Source organism: Aquarana catesbeiana, linkage group LG09 (genome assembly GCF_042186555.1).
Source record: "Aquarana catesbeiana isolate 2022-GZ linkage group LG09, ASM4218655v1, whole genome shotgun sequence".
NCBI lineage: Eukaryota > Metazoa > Chordata > Amphibia > Anura > Ranidae > Aquarana > Aquarana catesbeiana.
Window position 1 is genome coordinate 261936859 of NC_133332.1, and position 23907 is coordinate 261960765.

General features: G+C 42.5%; 1 protein-coding gene across 13 annotated transcripts in view; it reads left to right on the plus strand.

The window, feature by feature from the left end:
• GAPVD1 (GTPase activating protein and VPS9 domains 1) overlaps positions 1 to 23907 on the plus strand; it is a 164767-nt gene that overhangs the window by 120143 nt on the left and 20717 nt on the right. For all 13 annotated transcript variants that reach the window (XM_073600311.1, XM_073600299.1, XM_073600303.1 and 10 more), the window contains 8 exons: positions 952 to 1313; positions 1483 to 1570; positions 10460 to 10537; positions 10628 to 10750; positions 12191 to 12317; positions 16514 to 16623; positions 19789 to 19948; positions 21114 to 21301. In XM_073600311.1, coding sequence (XP_073456412.1) covers positions 952 to 1313; positions 1483 to 1570; positions 10460 to 10537; positions 10628 to 10750; positions 12191 to 12317; positions 16514 to 16623; positions 19789 to 19948; positions 21114 to 21301 — 1236 coding nt within the window. The remainder of the gene's footprint in view (positions 1 to 951; positions 1314 to 1482; positions 1571 to 10459; positions 10538 to 10627; positions 10751 to 12190; positions 12318 to 16513; positions 16624 to 19788; positions 19949 to 21113; positions 21302 to 23907) is intronic.

Below are 23907 nucleotides of genomic sequence, written 5' to 3' on the forward strand. Positions count from 1 at the left end.
TGGCTGTGTGGTAACTCCATTTGCAGGCAAAAGCATCAAGCCAGCCAGTAATAGTGACAGTGGCAGGCAGGGATATTGAGCATTAGTGTTACTGGCAAAGCTTTTTGTGTCAGCAAAGTTGAACTTGACCAAGCCGAGTGTCAGAGATCAAAGTGTACGAATTCACAAAAATTTCTGGTATCACCCCACAATCTAACCACACCTCAAAGTAGATCATTTCCTCTACATCACTTTCCCCTTTAAGCACTTTACATTTTAAAAGCAACACTTTCATGGGCATTTATCAGATATTCTTAAAGCTTTTTCAACACTACAAAACACATGGAGAACACGTCATAAATGGGTGTGTTAATGGGCATTGTGTCTATTTTCAAAATCAAAACATGTGTGAATGAGCCCTCAGGATAAGATCATTAACAGGGTTTAAATATGACTTGATTCACTGCCTGAGTTTGTGGAAGAACAAATGCTCTTAGAACACTAACTTGTAGAGTATCTAAACCCAAGAAAAAAAGGATATCTCATGTTGCAGCTTACTGGTCGATATGGTGGCCGAATTCGTGTTTGTGTTTTTTATTTTTTTTCCTTTTTACTATAGTCTAGTGATCCTTCTGGTAACACAGTTCTCGGGTGACAACAGTACTGTATCTGTAGAGAAGCCGCATTGTCACTATTGGACTAGAAAACGCCTCCCTCTCTGCATCTTCATATTGTGAGAATGTGGTCTGTAGTCCAGAGTTGAACAGAGCAAGGCTAAAAACATGGCTTGAGATAATGCTGCAGAGTTTCTGAATTTCTGGCTGGATCAGTAGGCATTTCTTAGCACTTATTGAACAAATATAACACTTTCGTTCGTGCGTGTGACCGAGAGGGAGCAAATAAGAAAAGCTCATTATTAGAATTTACCAAGGCAGTCTGGCTCTCATTCGTGTTTCTTTTTCCCCTTTTCAGTGGTGCGGCCAAAAGTCCACTATGCTCGCCCCTCGCATCCACCTCCAGATCCCCCCATTCAGGAAGGAACAACAGGAGGAAATGAGGCCCGGTTGCCTACGTTTGGTTCCCATGTTTTTGTTCCCACGGACTCTGATGCTTATAGACAGAGACACTCTTGCCCAGAGAGATTGGTGCGGAGCCGCAGCTCAGACATTGCAACATCTATCCGACGGCCAATGAGTGATCCTGGGTGGGCACGCCGAATAGGAAATGAAGATAGGGAGCTGCCACCTGGTGTAGCAGGTTTAGGAGCAACAGCAACCATGAATGTCTCGCAGTCATCATCGTCCTCACCAAGCAAGGACTCCTCAAGAGGAGAGGTTTGTCACCTGCTTCAATAAAAAATATACTTTTTTCTATACAGATGTTGTCTTTAATGAAAATGTGTTTATCTAAAGGTGGATGGTATTCAAAGATGTGGAAGGCAAATAATCATAATCAGTACCATAAAATGTACCTTTAAAATCTCTATAATTTTTATATATTCAGCCAGAAGAAAGGAAGGACAGTGATGATGAACGCTCAGACCGCAACAGACCATGGTGGAGGAAGCGCTTTGTGTCTGCAATGCCAAAAGGTACTGAAGAAATTATTTAAATTTTATGCTCTCAGATTTTTTTGCCTAATTGTTTGATATCTCCATCACTTCTGTGGCGCTGTACAAGATGTCTATGAATGCTGCCCAACACAAAATCATAAACTAAAAGCAGAGTTTCACTCAAAAGTGGAACTTACGCTTATCCGTCGCCTCCCTCTGTACCACATTTGGCACCTTTCGGGGGGGGGGGGGGGGGGGGAACGGGTACCTGTCTTCCGGAAGTTCGGCCCCATCTTCCTTCCGCCGCCGGACCACTTAGAAAGCTTGGCACCATAATGGTCCTGTTTACCATTATCATTGAAAGGGAAAGTAAAAGAAAATCCCAAATTTTGTGTTCCCAGAAAAGTAATAGAGGGGGAATCTTCCAATGGGTACACTAGTTCTGTTGACCTAGGGGTCCCCAAGAATTTCCTTTTAACTTTGCAGGGGATTTCCTCTTTTACTATTGGACAGAAAGTGAAGGTAAATCTCCCCAATGGGACCAAGATGGCAAAAATTAACCTTCAGGGGTTTATTAGCTAACCCCCCCCCACCCCAACTCTATTCAAAATGGGGGATGGGGAGTTTTGCCTATAGTTCCACTTAAAAAAAATTATTTTGCGGGGCAGGTATTTTTTGTAAAAATTTGTTTACACCTAGCATATGCGGCGGAAGAAAAATTTGACAGCGTCTCTTTCCTGGAGTTTTATAAGTTTTATCTTGCCAAAGAAAAATCTCCCACACTTCACAATCATGCCTTATTAATGTCATCAGTGTGTATATATATGTGTGTATGTATATATATATTTATTATGAAACTTCCACCGTAATTAGATACAGTGTAAGTCGATTGGCGGGTGCACGGTACCCAATGTCCTTGGGCACCCGCCTATGTAAACAAGGCAGATTGCCGTTCTGACACGGAAGGGATGGAATTTGAGACATTCCATCTCTTCCCCTAGTAAAATCGCCTCAGACTGGCTAGGCACACAGTTAACCCCTTGATCGCCCCTGATGTTAACCCCTTCCCAGCGGGTGTCATTAGTACAGTAACAGTACATATTTTTTAGCACTGATCACTAGCGTCACTGGTCCCCAAAAATGGCAATGTCTGTCGCAGTCCCGCTATAGTCGCTGGTCGCCGCCATTACTAGTAAAAAAATAAAGCTATCCCATAGTTTGTAAATGCTAACTTTCGCTCAAACCAATAAATATACGCTTAGTGGGATTTTGTTTTTACCAAAAATATGTAGCAAAATACATATTGGCCTAAATTTATGCAGAAATTTGATTTTTTTTCTATTTGTTTATTGGATATGTTTTGTAGCAGAAAGTAAAGAATATTGTGTGGTGGTTGTTTGGGGTTTTTTTTTTTCAAAATTGTCTCTTTTTTTGTTTTTTTTTGTTTATAGCATAAAAAATGCAGAGTTGATCAAATACCACCTAAAGGCTCTATTTGTGGGGGGGAAAAAGGACATAAATTTTATTTGGGTACAGCATTGCATGACCGCACAATTGTCAGTTAAAATAATGAAGTGCACTACTAATGCATTCAATCCAGCTGCTGTATGCTACGTATGTACCCACTGATCTCAATTATTGATGCACTCGACCTATTTAAGACTTGTTTGGTCTCTACGGTTTTGAGTCGAAATGTTTTCATTGTTTCGTTTTTTATTGTAATTCTCTTTGTAACTGATTATGAACATCATTTATTTTGTAAACTGTACTCGTACCTTTTGCAATAAAGTTAAAAAAAAAAAAAGAATGCATTGCCTTATCGCAAAAAATGGCCTGGTCATGAAGGTGGGTAAATCTTTCGGCGGTCAAGTAGTTAAAGTACAGCTTGTGTGTATTTATATTTTTATATACATATTTACACACAACCCCATTTCCAAAAAAGTTGGACGCTTTCATTTTGTCCTGGTCCCTTGCGCACAGAGATTTCTCCAGATTGTCAAATTCTTTTATTATGTACTGTAAAAAACAGCCCTTTTCAACCAGGATGCCTTGTAGTTTCTTTTTTTTTTTTTATCAAAAGTTTTTATTGCGCACAGAGTCAAAATTTATACATTACATCTGATAATGACGTGACATACAAATCATAATAGAGGCGTACATTGAACAAATTTAACCTTCATTAGTAAAAAATATATTTCCATGTTCATACATGTAGATTCCTGAGTTCGCCGTCCTTATCACTCAATCAGTATATGTGCATTTTTAAACCAGAACAAAAAAATAAAAACAACCAGCATATTACAACCAGCAACTTCTCCCCTCCCTCCCTCACCCACCCATAAGTCTGTCTTTGGTAGAATGGCCCACAAAGTAAAGCGAACCAGAAAAAAAGGAACAACCACCCTCTCATCAGCCCAAACAGAAAAATTGAGCTCACTATCATCCGTCCTTTGCCTATTCACTTTCCTGAAATAGGTAAAAAAAATCCAAAAAACATCCTCCCCGCAAAATATTTATCCCTCGCCTTCCAGGGTATCAGCAGAGTCAACCCATCTAAACCATACTTTTTGAAATTTTTTTGAGGCCCCCCTAGCTTCATAAGTCATTTTATACATCAAGACATCAGAGTTAATTACTTTTTTCCACATCCCCAGTGTCAGCGGTTCATCATGTATCCATCTTCTGGCAATAAGCTTTCGTACTCCAAAAAATAAAATTCTCAGAAATAATTTTGTGTGTGTACTCATTTGTTCTTGTCCAAACACCCCTAGGAGACTCCTTAAGGGAGAGCAAATATTTGGCAAATCAAACTGTTCCGAAATGAATTCTGTCACCTGCGACCATAATGGTCTTACCTTTACACATTCCCAAGTCATGTGTAAGAAAGTACCCTCCGCCCTCCCACACTTATGACAAATAGCCGATTCCCGTCTATGCATTCGATACAATCTAGTAGGTGTATAGTACTGTTGATGTAGGTACCGGAATTGAATCATTTTATCCGTGGAAGAGACTACTGATATTAGATATGTATCCAACACCTCCTGCCACATTTCTTCCGACAGCTCAGGGACAATCGTGACCCAACGTTCCATAGATCTAGAGGTTGTAGTCCCCACCCCTGGGCCCACCGCCCCATAATATCTAGAAATTCTTTTTTTCGGGTCCGGATCCATCAGAATCCTCTCTAAGTCAGTATTCTGAACTATAATTTCATCAGCGCCAAACTGCGCAAGCGCAGCATGGTGTAGTTGGACATACCGAAAGTACCAGTTCCTCGGTATTTCAAAATTCTCTCTCAGCTGTGCAAATGTACAGAAGCGATTGTCCTGATATATATGATGTAAGTATTTTATGCCATGTCTAGCCCAAGAGTTATGTCCGTCAGTTAATTTCAAAAACTCTGCAAGTGTCTTATTATACCATAGGGGATTGTTCGGTGACAACCACAATGGATCATCCTTCCTACGTCTGGAGCATATATAGAACACTTTCCCCGGTAGTGTCATTACGGATCCCACCTCTCTCCCTGGTATCCCCTTCCTATACAGCATATTTTGAAGTGTTTCCTGCGAGGAGGCAACAGCAGCCTCCAACAGGGCAGTAGCATTGGGTGTTAAAGGGAAAAATCGCCAGTGCAGAAAGGATAATTGCGACGCCAGAAAGTAAGACCTCAAATCTGGTAACGCCATTCCACCCATTGTAACTGGCAGTTTTAAAATCGCCAAGGAGACTCTGGGTGCTTTAGAGCCCCAAAGAAAACCCACAATAATGGAATCTATATTTTTAAAAACCTTCAGAGTCACAAAAACCGGAGAGTTCGAGAGAATGTAAAGAAATTTCGGCAAGAAGATCATTTTAAATAAATTTATCCGTCCCAATAGGGTAATCGGTAAATTCTGCCATTTCCGCACCTTCTCCCGAAAATTTTGTATGACCGGCGTCAAGTTTTTCTCCAAGAACGTAGAGATAGGAAGCTGGATCTCGACCCCTAAATACTTAAAAGATGTGGAGAGTGGAATGGGACATTCCCTCGGGATCACCACCCCCTCATCAATAGGGAAAATGGAAGATTTTTTCCAATTAATCCGGAATCCAGAATAATCTCCAAATTCCTGAATCAATCGGAAAGCCTCTAATAATGAGGGCCCTGGATCCTGCAAGTATAACAACATGTCGTCGGCATAAAGCGAAACTCGCTCCTCAAAATTGCCCAGTTTCAGTCCCACCAATTGCGATGTGGTTCTTAGTTTGACCGCTAAAGGCTCAATTGCCAAGGCAAACAGGAGGGGCGAAAGCGGACACCCCTGCCTGGTACCTCTAAAAATAGGGAAGGAATCCGAAACTATACCATTTACCCTTAATCTTACCAGTGGGTCCGTATAGAGTAACCTCACCCAAGCAATAAAACAAGGGCCAAAACCATATGACTCAAGGAGGTGGAACAGATATGTCCACTCTACGGAGTCAAAGGCTTTTTTTGTATCCAAAGAAGCCACTACTCTAGTCCCCAAATTGTCATGGGCTATCTGAAGGTTTATAAATAGTCTCCTAATATTCATCTGTGCACAACGACCTTGTATAAAACCAGTTTGATCAGCGTCCACTAAATTTAGTATAACAGATTGCAGTCTACCAGCTAATATTTTTGCAAGGATTTTTGTGTCCATATTCATCAGCGAGATTGGACGGTACGAATCACATTCTCGAGGGTCTTTACCTCCCTTAGGTATTAATACAATCAGGGCTTCCCTCATAGAGGGAGGGAGTCTACCATCCGATCTAGCTGTATTAAAAACTTTCAATAGGCGTGGGGCCATACCGTAACGAAAAGTATTGTACCATTCCGAGGGAAGGCCATCCAGTCCAGGTGCCTTCCTGGGCGGAAAGGAGGCAATCGCCTTCTCTACCTCCTCCACCGTAATACCTGCTTCTAGAGCAGTACTGTCTTCTTCTGTCAATCTAGGTAGTTCTACGTCAGCAATGTATTTCCCCAGTTTCTCCAGTTCCAAGGGGGCACAAGAGCTATATAGTTTTTTATAGAAACGAGCGAAAATATCCAGGATAGCGGCCGAGTCACATATTTCAATCCTAGAATCATCATACACCGCCTTAATATATACCGGGATATAGTCAGGTCTCGCCAGGTATGCCAGAAGCCTGCCATTCTTGTCTCCAAATTCGAATATACGTCTGCGTTGTGCCAAATTTAATTTTGTAGTACGATCTGTGAGGATCGTCTTGTACTCCCTTGTACTGGTTTGTAAAGTCAGTAGTCTTTCTGTAGTAGGGTCTCTAACATATTCAGCTTCCGCCAGTGTCGCCTCAGTCTCTTTAAATTGTACCTCTGAGGCCAGTTGTTTTTTAAAACTTCGGACCTCCGTCATGAACACCCCTCGCAGCGTGGCCTTAAAAGCCTCCCATTGGAGAAGTGTGGATGCGGAGCCAGTATTTTCTGCCCAAAAATGTTTGATCGCCTCTGTACATTTGATTTTAATATACTCCTCTTGAAGCCAACTCGCCTCCATTCGCCATAGCCTTAAACCCGGCTTTGGTCCTAGGTTAAGTTCCAGTAGCATGGGGGAGTGATCTGATATGGCTCTGGGCAAATATGAAACCCCCTGAACCAACTGCATCCCGTCTCCCTCAGTCAAGACGGTGTCTATCCTGGACAGCGTCTTGTGCGTTTCAGAGTAGCAGGAATATTCCCGCACTCCAGGATGATGGAAACGCCAGACATCTCTGAAACCATGTGCAGACAACCATCCCGCTAAAGGAGCCGACGTGCCGGATACCGCCCCAAGTCTCTCCAGAGCAGGGTCTGCCACAGTATTGAAATCTCCTAGTATATATATCCTCCCCTCCGCTACCTCATAAACTATCCGTAGCATATCATCTAAATGAGCTAGCGAGAAAGGAGGAGGTACATATAAGTTCACTATCGTTAGAAATTTATTCATCACCTGGATTACTAATACCACAAACCTCCCTTTAATATCAGTCCGAACCGCATGTATCGAAATAGGCATAGCCTTGGTAACCAAAGTGGAAACTCCCCGTGCGTACGAAGAGTAAGTAGCATGATAAGCCCCGGCAATATGTGCTCGTTTTAAGGAGAGAACCCTGGAGCCCTGTAGATGCGTTTCCTGGAATAGAATTATATGGGGCTTGTGTTTCTTAATATAATCAAAAATCAAGGAGCGCTTGAATTTAGAATTGAGGCCTCGTACGTTCCAGGCCAAAATTTTGAGACTAACCGCCATATCTATAATTGTAGTAGTAGGCGGCCCTCCCCAGTACACCTGTCGAATCCAGCCATCCCAATGGGCTCCAGGCCTCTCCCAGTATTCGCAGCGGGCGATGCACGCAGAACATTTGAGAGAATTTCCTGTAATAACAGCAAATGTGAACCACCCCCACCAAAGACAGACTTAAACAAACCCAAAAATTACAGTTTCCAACCCTTCCCCTCCCCCCTCCCTGCACCCAGTCCCAACATACCAGGCACTTTTTTCCCATAACCACAATGAATTAGCAGCAGAGATGCAACTCAAAACTAGTCACATAAGGCAGGTTACTTGGAAGTAACAGTACTACTTAGCATTAGAAAACAATAAAAATAATAAGTCAATAAAAACTCAGTTTTCCCTAGAAAAATAGGAAAAAAAAAACTTTACTCCCAGCAAAAAAAACTGTTCCAGTAAATTGCAGTTTCAAGTTCCATCTGCAGACACTGTATATCTTTTTTTAACATAGGACAGCGGCAATATAAAACAAAAAAAAAAATTTTTTCCTCCTTCCTTTTTTTTCTTCTCACCCTCCTTTTTTCTTTTTTGTATTTGGGCCGCTAGTATCTATAGAGAAGTCCTCCAGAAAGAGAAAAAAAAATTTTCCAAATGGGAAAAAAGAACTGACCCAGAGACAGACCCAAAGGATCAACTTTCCCCCTCCCCCCCCAAGGATAACCATCAGGAAGAGATTGCATCCACAGTACACAGATCTCCTGTTCCAGCAATATTTTCAGCATGAAGAAAAAAAATTAATGTTATAGCAAGGAGAAAAAAAAGGGGGAAGGGGTCAACTAGTAAGGCAGGGAGAGATATATCACAAGATACAGTCAGATAGGCAGACAGTATTCTTTCCAATTAGTATTCTCTCACCCAAAAAGACAGTTGCCTCACACATTTTCATCTTCCTTAAGGCGATCTAGGAGAGGCTCTATTTCTCCGATGACCACGAGAGTCTAGCCATTCAGACGCTTCAGTAGGATTTGTGAAAAAAAGCGTTTTTCCATTCTCCACAATGCGCAGCTTAGCAGGATATAGCATGCTGTAGATCAAGTTGAGATCCCTTAATCTTTTCTTTATGGGTTGAAATGAAGCTCTCTGTTTCTGAGTAACGGCAGAGAAATCAGGATATATTGATATGCGATTTCCATCAGAAGTCATCTCAGGGCCCACTCTGGCTCCCCTTAGAATATTCTCCCGGTCCCGGAAGTGAAGCACTTTTGCTATCATAGACCTGGGAGGGGCTCCCTTTGGAGGGGCCCGGCCTGGAACTCGATGGGCCCTTTCAATAGCAAACATCTTTGTAAAGGTGTCAGGCGCCATATTAGCAATCAGCCATTTCTCTAGATATTCCTCTGGGTGCTTTCCCTCCACTCCCTCTGGGAACCCCACCAGCCTTATATTGTTTCTTCGCATACGGTCTTCCATGTCGGCCATCTTTAAAGTATGTTCAGATAGGGTCTTTCTGGTCACCTGTGCTGCAGTATCTAAGGGTCTTATATTATCCTCCAAGGCAGTAACACGGCGGTCTGTAATCTGTGCCTTCTCCCTCAGTTTTTGCATATCATGCTTGATGAATGAGAACTCCACTCTTAGCTCTTCAAAATGATCTAGTAACTTTGCTTGGCCTCCCTGAATGGCCGCCATTATCTGTGACAGGGACGGTTCCTCCTCTCCCACCACCTCCCTGTCAGCTCTCGCCCAGCGATCCTTCAACCTGTCCAGCGATCTTCCCCTGTGTATCACTACCTCTCTTTGGGGCTTAGGACTCACCCTGTCCACTGCTGAGGATGAGGATGCCTGAGGCGGTGTCCCTGTGGATCTCTGCAGCGGCGGCCATTCCTCCTCCTCCTCCTGTGTTCCAGCGCCATTTTGAGAGCCCCAGGCGAATTGTGCCAGCCGCTCACCGGCGGATTTGGGGCACGGAGGGCCGTATTTTACCATCCCTGAGGGTGCCTGATGTATCCCAGCACACATCCCCAGCCGCTGGCCGAAAAAACAAGCGCCGCTGTCCCAGGATTTTATCAGGATAGTTTGTCTGCAGACGGAGCTCCGGTCAGACGCTCCTTACATGCTGCGCGCTGCCTTGTAGTTTCTTTAGGTGTGCCTTTGCAAAATTGCCCAAAGATTGTGCTGCTATTAATTTCATAATAACTTTTCTTTTTCTTAAAATGGTACATTTTCTCATTTTAAACATGTGATTTGTTTTCTATTATGAAGTTATGGGTTTGAGATTTGCAAATCATTGTAATCTCTGTACAAATTGTGTAGACTTTACTCAGCATCCCAAATTTTTTTTGGAATTTGTACTTGCAGTACATTTTTTTTCCACCTGAAAATTTAAGGTTTTTTTTCTGAAAAATCAGCACTTGCTGGATGTTTAATGTATATCTTTTTTTTACACTGTATGGTTGACCTGGAAATTACTTTCTCCCAGGAAGTACTTAGAAACAGTCACTCTACTCATGCAGGGCAAAGTGATGGCATCTCTACAGAGGCCTCTGCATGGGCAAAGTGACAGTGTCTCAGCTTTTGGCTCAACAAAAAGAAATCTGGATTGGTACATTATTGCACTGTCACCATTATCTCTATTAAGGCCAAGAATAGAAAATAATAATGTTGATGTTTCATGTGTTTTCAGCTCCTATCCCATTCAGGAAAAAAGAAAAACAAGAAAAGGAGAAGGAGGACCTGGGGCCAGACAGATTCCACATGCCAGGTACAGATTTAGTATCTTCATTTGCTCAGTTTTTGTTGTCCGTATTTAAGTCCTGTTAATAGTTGACAAATAATAATTTTTACTTTTCAGAAGATGCAGGGTCAAGGCTGGGTCCACATTCTCAAGCTGCAGAGGACATTCTCGATAAGTACAGGAATGCTATCAAAAGAACAAGCCCAAATGATGGAACTGCTGTATCTTATGAGGGAACAGGTAAAATACATGCATACATATGCTTTTTTTTTTTTTTTTTTTTCCTGCTTATTGTAAGAATAAACCGCATTTATCATAACTGTGCACTGGGGACAGTAGAACGGTATGGGCTGCACTCTTTTAGTCAAACGAGATGCAGATTCACAAAAATGTGTTACGGTAATGCACACTACGCATGTTGGTGCTTGTGGGGCTATCCATTTTAAATATCAGCACAACACTCTGAAACACACTACCATGCATGCATTGTAGTGCACTAAATAAAAAAAAAAGTGCAGGTATGTTTTTATGTTGTCTGCACAAGTGCATTGGCATCCTAAATTCTAATTGAATTAAAGCAATGGACTGCCAGAATGTAACTTGGATTTTATATGCAACATAGCAGACAGGTGTGAATGAGAACGTATAGCATCTTTCCCTTATCCCATCATTCTTAATGAAATATCTGCCTATTTACAGGTTTACATTTAGACCCCTTTCACACTGGCACCACGTTCGTGGTAAAGCGCTGCTTGTTCTGTGTGGGCACCCGAGCCAAGCTGCTGCTCTGTGTCCATTCAGACACAGAGCCGCATCTCTGCCCCACCCTCTCTCTCTCCTCATTGGCTAAATGACTTTAATAGCAGTGGGAGCCAATGGCCAATCAGGAGGGGGAGCCCCAGACAGCCGAGTGTCTTGTGCAACATCGCTGGATCAAGATGGGGCTCCGGTAAGTTTGAGGGGGGCAGCTGCACACAGGTTTTTTTTTTTTTTTATCCCAATGCATAGAATGCATTAAGATAAACCTTTAGAACCACTATAAATACCTGCTCCTCTTCCAAAGGCCCATACACATATTGTGCAATAATTTTCAAACAAGAAATAGTCTGTCGATTATCTGTTTGTTAGTATAGTGCCTTCGACAGCCAATTCTGACTGTTAAGGTAAACAAACGATGCAAGTTAAAAATATTTATCGTACATGACTACAACGTCCAATTTTGTTCAATGTATACAGTAATCGTATTGAATAATGGAATAAAAAATACCATCATCTTTTAGATCAGAAGCAAAGAATGACCCGGAACGTCGCTACATTTGCCTACGTTTTCCTTTGCCCGAGATTTTTTGTTCACGTTAATATTCTCGGTTACATCATGATACGCACCCGTATTACAATAAATAACTGCAGTTTTTTTATATAAACGCTCTGCCATCAAAAGAAATATACCTATATTATACTGGAAGATATCTGTGATGATTGCTCCAGTTTTTTCTTGCACTCGTACGCAATTGTTCATCATTCTTGCACTACCTAATTTCCAGATTTGTTACTGAAATCATCACAACATTGTATAAAATAGTGTATTGCGTATGAGTAGTTTGTTTTCGTTCCCCTTGGAAATTAATGGACGTTTGATTTATTTTAGCTGCAGTTTGATTAGTGTATGCTTTGTTGCAGATGTAACGGGTTATGAAAGATTTCATGATTCTTCAAGGGAAGAAGCATTACCGAACATGACATCTGATGACCTCCCGGATTCTGCCAGTCAGACAGCTCCTCCTCCTGATTCTGCCTTCTCTTATAGGTATGTACGAGCCCTTGATGTCTCTTCAGATAAAGTGCACCCGGAAAGCACTTTTTGTTATGTTACAGCCTTTTTCCAAAATGGATTGAATTCATTATTTTCCTCAATGCTACAAACAATACCCCATAATGACAACGTGAAAGAAGTTTGTTTGAAATCTTTGCAAATTTATTAAAAATAAAAACACAAATCACATATACTTAAGTATTTCTTTGCTCAATACTTTGTTGAAGCACCTTTGACCTCCTTACAGCCTCAAGTCTTTTTGAGTATGATGCTACAAGCTTGACACACCTATTTTTGGGCAGTTTCTCCAATTCTTCTTTGCAGGACCTCTCAAGCTCCATCAGGTTGGATGGGGAGTGTCAGTGCACAGCCATTTTCATAGCTCTCCAGAGATGTTCAATTGAGTTCAAGTCTGGGCTCTGGCTGGGCCACTCAAGGACATTCAGAGTTGTCCCGTAGCCACTTCTTTGTTATCTTGGCTGTGTGCTTAGGGTTGTTGTCCTCTTGAAAGATTAACTTTCACCCCAGTCTGATGTCCAGAGCGTTCTGGAGCAGGTTTTCATAAAGGATGCCTCTGTACATTGCTGCATTCATCTTTCCCTCGATCCTGACTAGTCTTCCAGTTCCTGCCACTGAAAAACATCCCCACAGCCTGATACTGCCACCACCATGCTTTTCTGTAGGGATGGTATTGACCAGGTGATGAGCGGTGCCTGGTTTCCTCCAGACATGACTCTTGCCATTCGGGCCAGAGAGTTCAATCTTGAGTTCATCAGACCAAAGAATTTTGTTTCTCGTGTTCTGAGAGTCCTTCAGGTGCCTTTTGGCAAACTCCAGGCGGGTTGTCATGTGGCTTTTACTGAGGAATGGCTTCTGTCTAGCCAATCTACCATACAGGCCTGATTGGTGGAGTGCTGCAGAGGTTGTAATTCTGGAAGGTTCTACTCTCTCCACAGAGAAACGCTGGAGCTCTGTCAGAGTGACCATCGGGTTCTTGGTCATCTCCCTGACGGTCCTGATGTTTCCAAGCTTCTTCCATTTACGAATGATGGAGGTCACTGTGCTCATTGAGACCTTCAATGCTGCAGAAATCCAGATCTGTGCATCCATACAATCCTGTCTCGGAGGTATACAGACAATTCCTTGGACTTCATGATTTGGTTTGTGCTCTGACATGCACTATTAAAGTGGTTGTAAAGGCAGAAGGTCTTTTATCTTAATGCATTCTATGCAAACAAAGTAAAAAACGTGTGTCTTTTTTTATTTTTAGCACAAAAAAAAAAAACCTGCAGAGGTTATGAAATACGACCAAAAAGCTCTATTTGTGGGGAAAGAAAGGACATCAATTTTATTTGGGTACAGTGTTGCACGACCGCGTAATTGTCAGTTAAAGCAATGCAGTATCGCAAAAAATGGCCTGGTCAGGAAGGGGGTAAAACCTTCCGGAGATGAAGTGGTTAACCACTTTCTGCCCGCCCTATAGCGGATTGACGTCCGGGAAGTGGTTCTGTTATCCTGACTGGACGTCATATGACGTCCAGCAGGATAACATGCTCAGTCTGACACACCGCTACGCTGATCTTGGTAAAAAGCCTCTGGCGGAGGCTCTTTACCACGTGATCAGCCGTGTCCAATCACGGCTGATCACGCTGTCAATAGGAAGAGCCGTTGATCGGCTCTTCCTCACTCGCGTCTGACAGACGCAAGTAGAGGAGACCCGATCGGCGGCTCTCCTGGCAGGGGGGGTCTGCGCTGATTGTTTATCAGCGCAGCCCCCCCGCAGATCACCACACTGGACCACCAGGGATCGCCACTAGGACCACCAGGGAAGGGGCAACATGTGGATGGCCAGGTATGTACCCCATGGCCATCCACATGTGCCCAGTGTGCCAAATCTGTGCCAATCAGTGCCCACAAATGGGCACTGATTGGCACAATTATGTTGCAGTGATGCCCAGCAATGCCACCCTTAGGGGCATCACTGCAAACAAGTAATGCCATCAGTGCCACCCATCAGTGTCCATTCATGCCACCTGTCAGTGCCCATCTATCAGTGCCCATCTGTGCCAACTATCAGTGCCACCCATAAGTAACCATCAATGCCACCTATGAGTGCCCATCCGTGCCACCTATCAGTGCCACCTCATCGGTGCCCGTCAGTGCAGCCATATCAGTGCCCGTCAGTGCAGCCATATCAGTGCCCGTCAGTGCAGCCATATCAGTGCCCGTCAGTGCAGCCATATCAGTGCCCGTCAGTGCAGCCATATCAGTGCCCGTCAGTGCAGCCATATCAGTGCCCGTCAGTGCAGCCATATCAGTGCCCGTCAGTGCAGCCATATCAGTGCCCGTCAGTGCAGCCATATCAGTGCCCGTCAGTGCAGCCATATCAGTGCCCGTCAGTGCAGCCATATCAGTGCCCGTCAGTGCAGCCATATCAGTGCCCGTCAGTGCAGCCATATCAGTGCCCGTCAGTGCAGCCATATCAGTGCCCGTCAGTGCAGCCATATCAGTGCCCGTCAGTGCAGCCATATCAGTGCCCGTCATTGAAGAAGAAAACATACTTATTTACAAAAAGTTTTAACAGAAACAAAGAAAAACTTGTTTTTTTTTCAAAATTTTCGGTCTTTTTTTATTTGTTGCGCAAAAAATAAAAACTGCAAAGGTGATCAAATACCACCAAAAGAAAGCTCTATTTGTGGGAACAAAATGATAAAAAATTTGTTTGGGTACAGTGTAGCATGACCGCGCAATTGTCATTCAAATTGCGACAGCGCTGAAAGCTGAAAATTGGGCTGGGCGGGAAGGTGTCTAAGTGCCTGGTATTGAAGTGGTTAATAGAGTGCGGAAACTTTTTGAAGAACCCTCATATTTCTCTCAGTACAGAAATTCTTTATTTAAACATGTTTTTGGGTTGTCTAAGTGAAAATGTTGTGCTGGGTTTTTAGGGGCTCATCGGACATGCATACGGTTTTTTTTTTTTGTTTTTTTTGTTTTTTGTTTTTACTTGTAATGCCCCCTTTTGGTGCCTGCTGTTTTGGAGAATTGATTTATTGAATGAGGAAGCAAATGGCAAAAAGTATTGGGGCCTTTGACGTTTTGTGTTGTCAGTGATCTCAAACCATCAAATGATCCGTCAACAAATCAGACCCAGATAACTAAAATAAAGCTGTATTATATTTTGACATATAATGAGAAGCACACACACACTGCAGAAGACAGTTCTACTTCCTAAAGTTAGAGGATGGTAACAAGACCAGCAAGAAGCTGGCTAGATTCAGTCATAAAGTATAAAAATGTTATTGCCGTTCTGGACAAAAATGCTATCCATATCAGGAATTAACAGCACATAAAGTGGATCTTCACTCTTTCAATCGACATTGATTATTTTTAATCCCTATGCTGCTAGCAATAGTAAATAGAAAAGTATATCATATTTACTTTATTTTTTATTTTTACATTTCTTCTTATACTTCCTGATTCCATGCCTAGGCAAATTAGGTTTTACACCCCAGGAGTCTTCAGGAGGGAAGGAGGGGGTTTCTCAGCTAATCGCAACTCTTTCTGGAGAGGGATTGATGTTAATCATTTAAGATACCCTGCAAAGCCCTTGGTATCATATCCTTGCTATATAAATAAGAAATACTAAATTGGGAAGTAGTACCAGACAAATGCTCTCTCCTTTTTAGTGATCGTGTGTTATTGATTTGATAAGTAACTGCTCATTGTTAAGCCCACCATAGATGGATCGGATTTCGGCAGGTTTAGCAGGGACTGGCCAAGATTAGATCCATCTATGGGCAGGTTGGTTGTACTCAAGTAAATACAACCGGCCTGTTGGATTTTTTTTTTTTCATGTGTTTATTGCACGTGGCTATAGCCACCAGCAGTAGTCATTGTGCTCTGCTGGCTGGGAAGGCTCCCTGCTGGCAGAACACACGAGCTGCGGGAGGGATCCCCCCCATTAACATTGTGTTGATGGGGGATTTGAGCATCTTTCTTTCCTGCAACCCGTGGTTGCAGAAAGAAAATTAACTCCTCTATTGCTTGCCTTAGTGTTTCTCCTATGTGCTACAAAGCTGAAGAGTTGTTGTTCTGTGTAGTAGGAAGGTTGATGTTGGTGTGATATGTATGACACATCCTTACCATGGATTATATAGTACAGATATTCACTAATCATTATCTTCTTATAGGGATGCAAAGAAGAAGTTGCGATTAGCATTGTGTGCTGCAGATTCAGTTGCTTTTCCAATGCTATCCCACTCCACGCGTAATGGCCTGCCAGATCATACTGACCCGGAAGGTAAGTCAGTAGGTTTACAATACTGCTGTAAGTCTGAAGGTTCTCATTTATCCAGGTCCTGGTATAGCTAGTATTAGCTTGTTTCACAGCATCGCAGTATGGAAGAAGCTGTTTGGATAAGCAGTGAAATGCTTTCAGCATCACAGAACACGTCCATCTGAATGTGGACAAATGCTACAAGTTGTACGAATTGTAGACCTAAGATGGAGCATGTGGGCACAATCCAGAGGTGTTTTTTTTTTTTTTTTTTTTTTCCCCCTCCTATTCATGAACACCCATGCTTCTGTCTTGTGATTGAATATGCAGAGAGTGTGTGTGAATGCCTTCCACCCTTGGGTTTCCCTTAGATCAGAACTATACTCGCCAGCAATGCGACGTCCCAGAGCTCCCTGCCTGGCCGCTCTCCTCTTCGGGACGCTAGCTTCCGGGTCTGAATCACCAGCAGCTTTCATTGGACTGATGGGGACATGCACAGGAGTTTGGTCAGATTTGGCATTGCCAAATTTGTGCTGTGAGTTGTGTGCACCGCACCCATGCAGAAGAGACAAAGCATATCTCTTCTGCATTAAAATTCCTGCATTTTAAATTTTGCCCTAAAGTTCCACATTTAAAGTAGATTGTTGCTTACAGTTGCTTGGAACAATGAATCTAATTGGGCACTGTGGGCATTTTCTCAGGTTTGTGTAGAATCTTCTATTTTTTTTTTTTTTCATAGACCTACTCCTATGCTGTTGCACAACAGAATACATATCCAACTTGAGCTTGTTATTTTTGCCAGTGATATTAAACCAAAAAATATATAATATATTGCAGCTTATCAATCATTAGATGTGGTGGCTGCATTTGTTTTCTTTAGGCTTTTGTCCCTCTGTTTTCACCTGGTGATCTAGGCAGTAACACACCTCCTGTATTAGAGTGCCCCCACTCTGGATGAAGGGGGACGTGGGCACCTTTGGACAGCAGCATTGTCAGTCTGGGGGATGGGAGTGTTAGATGGAGTTTGGCTTCAATTTGTCAGTTCAAACTGCTTGTGCATCTAATATTTTATAAGCAGTTGAGGCAAACCATTTTCTTCTTTTTTGTTGTAAAGGCTTTTCATAAATGCTGATCATTGTAAGCACACTTGTCAGTAGTAAATGGTTTTCCTCAACCCTGCAACTGCTACTTTTGCAGAACAACTTGTTCTGAGCCCATAAAAAGGAAACTCCTGCAGCCATCTTATCTAAAAATTGGTAAGCAGCAATATAATTGTTTTTGAGTTGAATACCGCTTTGAAGGGGTTGTAAAGGCAGAAGGTTTTTTTTTTTTATCTTCATGCATTCTATGCATAAAGATAAAAAGCCTTCTTTGTGCAGCATCCCCCTTAAAACGTACCTCAGATCCAGCGATGTCCACGAGTGTCTCAGCCATCCGAGATTCTCCCTTCCACTGGCTGTCAACTGCTGTTATTCAGTCAGCTAGTCAATCAGGGGAGAGGGGGCAGGGCAGGGTTCCCTGTCTGAATTGACACAGGGAGCTGTGACTCAGCTCGGGTGCCCCCAAAGCAAGCTGCTGGCTGTGGGGGCACCCGAACAGGGAGGGAGGGGCCAGGATCACAGAAGAGGGGCCCTAGAAGAGGAGTATCCGGGCTGCTGTGCAAATTCACTGCAACAGAGCAGGTAAGTAGAATATGTTTGTTATTGTTATGGGGAAAAAAGGGACTTTACAATCAGTTTAAGTTTTATATGGAAAGTCTAACTGAATAATAAATAGTTGCTAAAGCACTGTGTATCAAACAAGTGTGTGTGTTTTTTTTTTTTTTTTTTTTTCCCCTTTTCTTTTCAATACTCTTTCACCTTTTCTTATCCTTTGTTGTATAATAGCACTGCTACTCTCCTACTACATCTTTCCAGCCACTTCCTGCACACATGTATATTTTCTAGCGACTGCGTCATGTCATTTCTCAAAGCAGGTTTCTTGATGGTGAGAACAGTTGAACATTGACAGCACACCACAGCAGTGTGCATCAGCGCAGCCTCTTGTCTCCGATGTGCGGGAAAAAAATAGGCACCTCTGAGCGTAGACTGTAAGCATTTAATATAGATATAAGCACAATAAAAACTCACATTAAGGTAATGGTGAATAGGCACATGTTCAGTGTTGAACGCTACATTGGTCCGGGTAGTACACTGAGTAGTTTGACAAAGAAGTGCACACTGTGTACATCTCTCCAGTGCACATGCTCCGAAACACGTTGCGAGCGCGCCAGTGACGCCAGCGCCTAACTATCGAGCTCCAGCTGCGTTCCAATCCTCTTTTTCGGCTCCACTCCATCGTAGCAGCATCCTGCTGGCCAGGACGGCCCCCACGAGAGGTTACACGAGCTGCGGGATCAGTGTACACTCCAAACCAATGTAGCGTTCAACACTGAACTACCATGTGCCTGTTCACCTTTTAATGTGAGTGTTTTATTGCGCTTGTATCTATATTAAATGCTTACAGTCTAAGCTCAGAGGTGCCTGTTTTTTTCCACATGTTTGGAGATTGCTTCTACTTCCCCCTGACATAGTGGACTGTTTCCCTTCACACAGAGCTGGAAGCTCAGCCATAATCTTGTTGGACTTTTATTTAGATATTATTCTGGTTGTGGCACTACCCATCTGTTTGTCTCCGATGGCAAAGTCTGACAGGGTGACCACGCAGGGGTACAGTTGAGCAGAGCAGTTGGAAGTGTCTGCACAATGATCTTTCATGGCCCGATCACCAGACTTCTCTTTTTAATGAAAGCTGCAAATTTAGAGTGGAACTCCAGGCAAATCATTAAACAAACTGATTTAAAAAATGAAATGGCAGGGGTCATGCTGTAATCTAACAGAACTGAATTTTTTTTTTTCAGTCCTGTGTCACAGGAACACTGTATGTATCGTATAATATAAATATATATATATATATATATATATATATATATATATATATATATATATGTGTGTATATATATGTGTATATATGTATTTTGGGAGAAACAAAACTTGTATATAAAGAGTCTTACTGCTGAATCTGCATGACCTTTTCATTTAAATTTACTCTTAAACCTACAGTTGTGCCGATTATTATTATTTTTTTGTTAGTGTTACATATGCAATAAAAAAAAAAAAAAAGCTTTTTATGATCCTGTCTTTGACACAGACAATGAGATTGTTTGCTTCCTGAAAATCCAGCTGGCTGAGGCCATAAACCTACAGGACAAGAACCTCATGGCTCAGATTCAGGAGACCATGCGCTGCGTAAGCCGCTTTGACAACCGGACATGCAGCAAGATCCTCACCTCCATTGCAGAAGATTATAGGTATGGAAGACTAGTAATGCTTCTCTAAAAGATTTTTGTCCTGCATAATATCTGTTACATTCCACCTAAGATACTTATAGGCCAGGAATTTAAGGCAGACAATCAAATTGGGTTGACTGGTAAAATTTTATTCCAGGACCCTTCCCCATAGCAACAAAAGAAGGGTTTTAGTTGCCTGGGTTTACTGGAAATGCGAGCTTTAGTATATATATTTTTTTTTAATTTATAAAATCTGGTTTTAATTGTCTAGGGACAAAGCATTAGATATTCAGAGAAAATTGGGTTATACTGTTGCTTTCAGGAAAAATGGACACTGACAAAATGCCACTCAGCCTTCCACTATGACTGATGACTCCATGATTTTTGGGGGTTGAGGTGGTCTGATTGGCACCATGTTACATGCTACACCCTAAATATGGATGTAAAGTGGTTGTAAACTCTTACATTATACCCAGTGAAGTGACTATCCTTAGGTGATGCAAAGAGATGAAACAAATCCTCCTACATACATTTTATCTGTTTTTATCCAGTCTTCTCTACATCTGTTAAAAGTATAGAATTTATAAACCTTGTCTAAGCTGTCAGAAAATGGGACGGAGAGCTGAAGTTGCACTCTACAGAGCTCAGTGAGGAGAACTCTAAGAGCTGATTGGAGGGAAGTTACACCACCCCCCTTCAAACAGGAACAGAGCTGAGGCTGTCAATCGTAGGCAGTGTGCTGGAGGTCTCTCCCTGTCACCTTTTTTTTTTTTTTTTTTTTGGTGTCAGGAATACCCGTCAGAAGTGATTCATGCTGATACCAGAGGAACGAAGACGCAGACAGAATTGAGACAATTAATAAAGACCCGTACACACTATAGGAGGATATCCTTTGTTCATATTTCATGTCTGAGGTTTACAGCCACTTTAAAGGTGGACGTGGCCATTAAGAAAATTTGGTTTTATTGAAGTGAAGAACATTTTGAACATATAATAAATGTGTTTAAAGCTTTTAAATGTTTTTTTTTACTTTTGTTTTATTTTATTTTTTTTAATTGTAATAGTTTTTGAAAGGCCTTTTGAGATAAATTGCAGCTGAACATGACATTGTATATCTAGACAAGACACACCTATACACATGAAAAGATTGTGCTTAGTTTCTTTCCTTTTTTGTTGATTATTGCAGGAAGAGAGCCTCTTATATTGCATATTTAACAAGATGTCGCCAAGGATTACAGAGCACACAGGCACATCTTGAGCGACTTCTGCAAAGAGTTTTACGCGACAAAGAAGTTTCCACTCGATACTTCACAACTGTTTGTGTTCGACTGTTACTGGAAAGCAAAGAGAGGAAGATTCAGGAATTCATTCAAGGTAGAGATAGCCACAATAATCAGCATTTTTTTGTTGAATCTTCATTGTAGGGCACGGCAGGAGAACATTAGTGATATTAAAGCTTCCAATATTTAAAATAAAATAACAAACATGTTATTCTTACCTGTTTGGTGGTTTTACACAGTGCAGCCCCAATTCTGCTGTCCTGGGATCCCCCCGCCGGCGCTCTCGGCGGCTCCTCCATGTGCCACCATAGGAAGCCACTATTGATAGACAGTGGGGCTCAGTACTGCCCCCTGCTCCCTCATCATAGGATTTGATTGGTAGGAGTGAGAGCCAATGGCTCCTGCATCTATCAATCTGCCCAGTGAGGAGAAAGGACAGAGCCAGGAGAGCTGCTGCTCTTGTGCACATTGCTGGATCGAGATTGGGCTCCAATAAGTATGGGGGACCTCTGCAACAGAAGGTTTTTTACCCTAATGCATAGAATGCATTAAGGCTTTAGAACCACTTTAAGCAGCAGGGTATGTGAATGGCTATCGCCCCTATGCAGGAAATGAGGGCTCAGTTTTAGCTTGGTGTCCTTGGAGCCAAGGTGTTTTGGGGTTTTCTGTTCCAGAGATTTTTTTTTTTATTCTGCCCATTCTGGGCTTATGTTCCTTGTATGTGGCCTTTTGAGTATTTATCTGACTCTCTGCAGCATCCTGCTGAACCCCAAAACATGACATTCACTACATATGACTACTGATGTCGCATTGAAGAATTTTCTAAGTAAATATTAAGATTTGGGATTATTACTCCTCCCCACCTGCAAAGACCACATCCTAGATTATGATTGTTCATCATAACCCTCAAGAAGATCTTGCACTCTGCATATTGCTTCATATCCATCAACTAAATAGGCTGTATAATATGCATCTATCCAATTATAAATCTCTACTCAGTCCTCTCTAATATGAGACAGTTTTCCACTCTTTTTTTTTCGTTCAAAACAATAAGGTATATGCTTTGCTTTGAAGCAAGTTAGGTGCAAAGCACATTTTCAAAAAAGTTGCGTTTTTTTTTTTTTTTTTTTTTGCTGGGTAAATGCTTGAAATTAAAGTTATTTTATAAAAAAAACAAAAAAAAAACAAAAAAAAAAAACATTGCATTAGTTTTGCACAGAGCGACTCAGATTCTCCTCTTCTCGGGTCCCCCACCTGCCCTGCTGGCTCCTTCACTTCGGCAAGTGCCACCATAGAAAGCAGCTTTCTATGGGTTTACTCATGCGGGCTAGCTCCCAAGCCGCCCTGCTCCCTCAACACCGATTTTGGCAGCAAAAGGGGCCAATGACCAATCAGTCAGCCTAGGGTTGTCCCCATACCACTTTAAGACCAAGTACAAGTACCGATACTTTTTTTCAAGTACTCGCCGATACCGATTACCGATACTTTTTTTAATGTCATGTGACAGTTTGACTGATAGGCACTGATAGGTGGCACTGCCTGATGGGGACTGATAGGTGGCACCGACAAGTGGATGACACTGATAGATGGTACTGACAGGTGGCTGGCACTGAAATGCAGCAATAAATGACATGAGGAAAGGATTTATTTTTTAAATACACCCTGCCGCAGCAGACATCTTGTTACACCCAGCTCGAACTATATGGGCTGGGTGTAACGATGTCTGCTGCTGGCTTACTACAGCCGAGTGCAGGGTGTACCAAGATGGGTGTCGGGATGTTCAGCCGCCGACGGCTCTCTCTGTTGTCTCTCTCTGTTGTCTCTCTCTGTTGTCTCTCTCTGTTGTCTCTCTCTGTTGTCTCTCTCTGTTGTCTCTCTCTGTTGTCTCTCTCTGTTGTCTCTCTCTGTTGTCTCTCTCTGTTGTCTCTCTCTGTTGTCTCTCTCTGTTGTCTCTCTCTGTTGTCTCTCTCTGTTGTCTCTCTCTGTTGTCTGTCTCTGTTGTCTGTCTCTGTTGTCTGTCTCTCGTATGTGTGTCTCTCTCTGTTGTCTGTCTCTCGTATGTGTGTCTCTCTCTCCCTGATCTGTCTCTGTAGTTTTGTACCTGGATCTCCAGATGAGATAGGAAAGTGAAGGTAAACTCACACACGCCCCCTTGTAATGTGTCTTATTACACAGGCTGACTCTGCCCACCCGCTGACTCCGCCCGCCGACCAGGTATCGAATAAGACATAAGTACAAGTACTCGCGCAAATGCTCGGTATCGGTACCGATACTAGTATCGGTATCGGGACAACCCTAAGTCAGCCCAGTGAGGAGGGAGCGAGTCGTTGCTCTCATGCATAGCACTGGATTGGGAATGGACTCAGGTATGGGGGGGGGTGGACTACTGCAGCACAAAAACCTTTTAGGCTTTAGAGCTATTTTAATGGAAGAACGGTGGTATGGTAGCTTCTCGAAAACCCCACTTTGCACTGGTGAGATTATCATGTTGCAACAGTCAGTCTATCTTGGCTAATCACTTAGAGTGTTACCCTGAAAAAAAAAAAGGACCCTGTTCCTTTAAAGCATGTTATACAGCACAGTGCAGTTCGGCTCTTTCTATTACCTAAAATACCTGGCTGATCCTGCCTGGTGCTGAAAACCCAACCCCCCCCCCCCCCCCCGTAAACTGACCATGGTTTTTCATGGCTTTTTATGTGC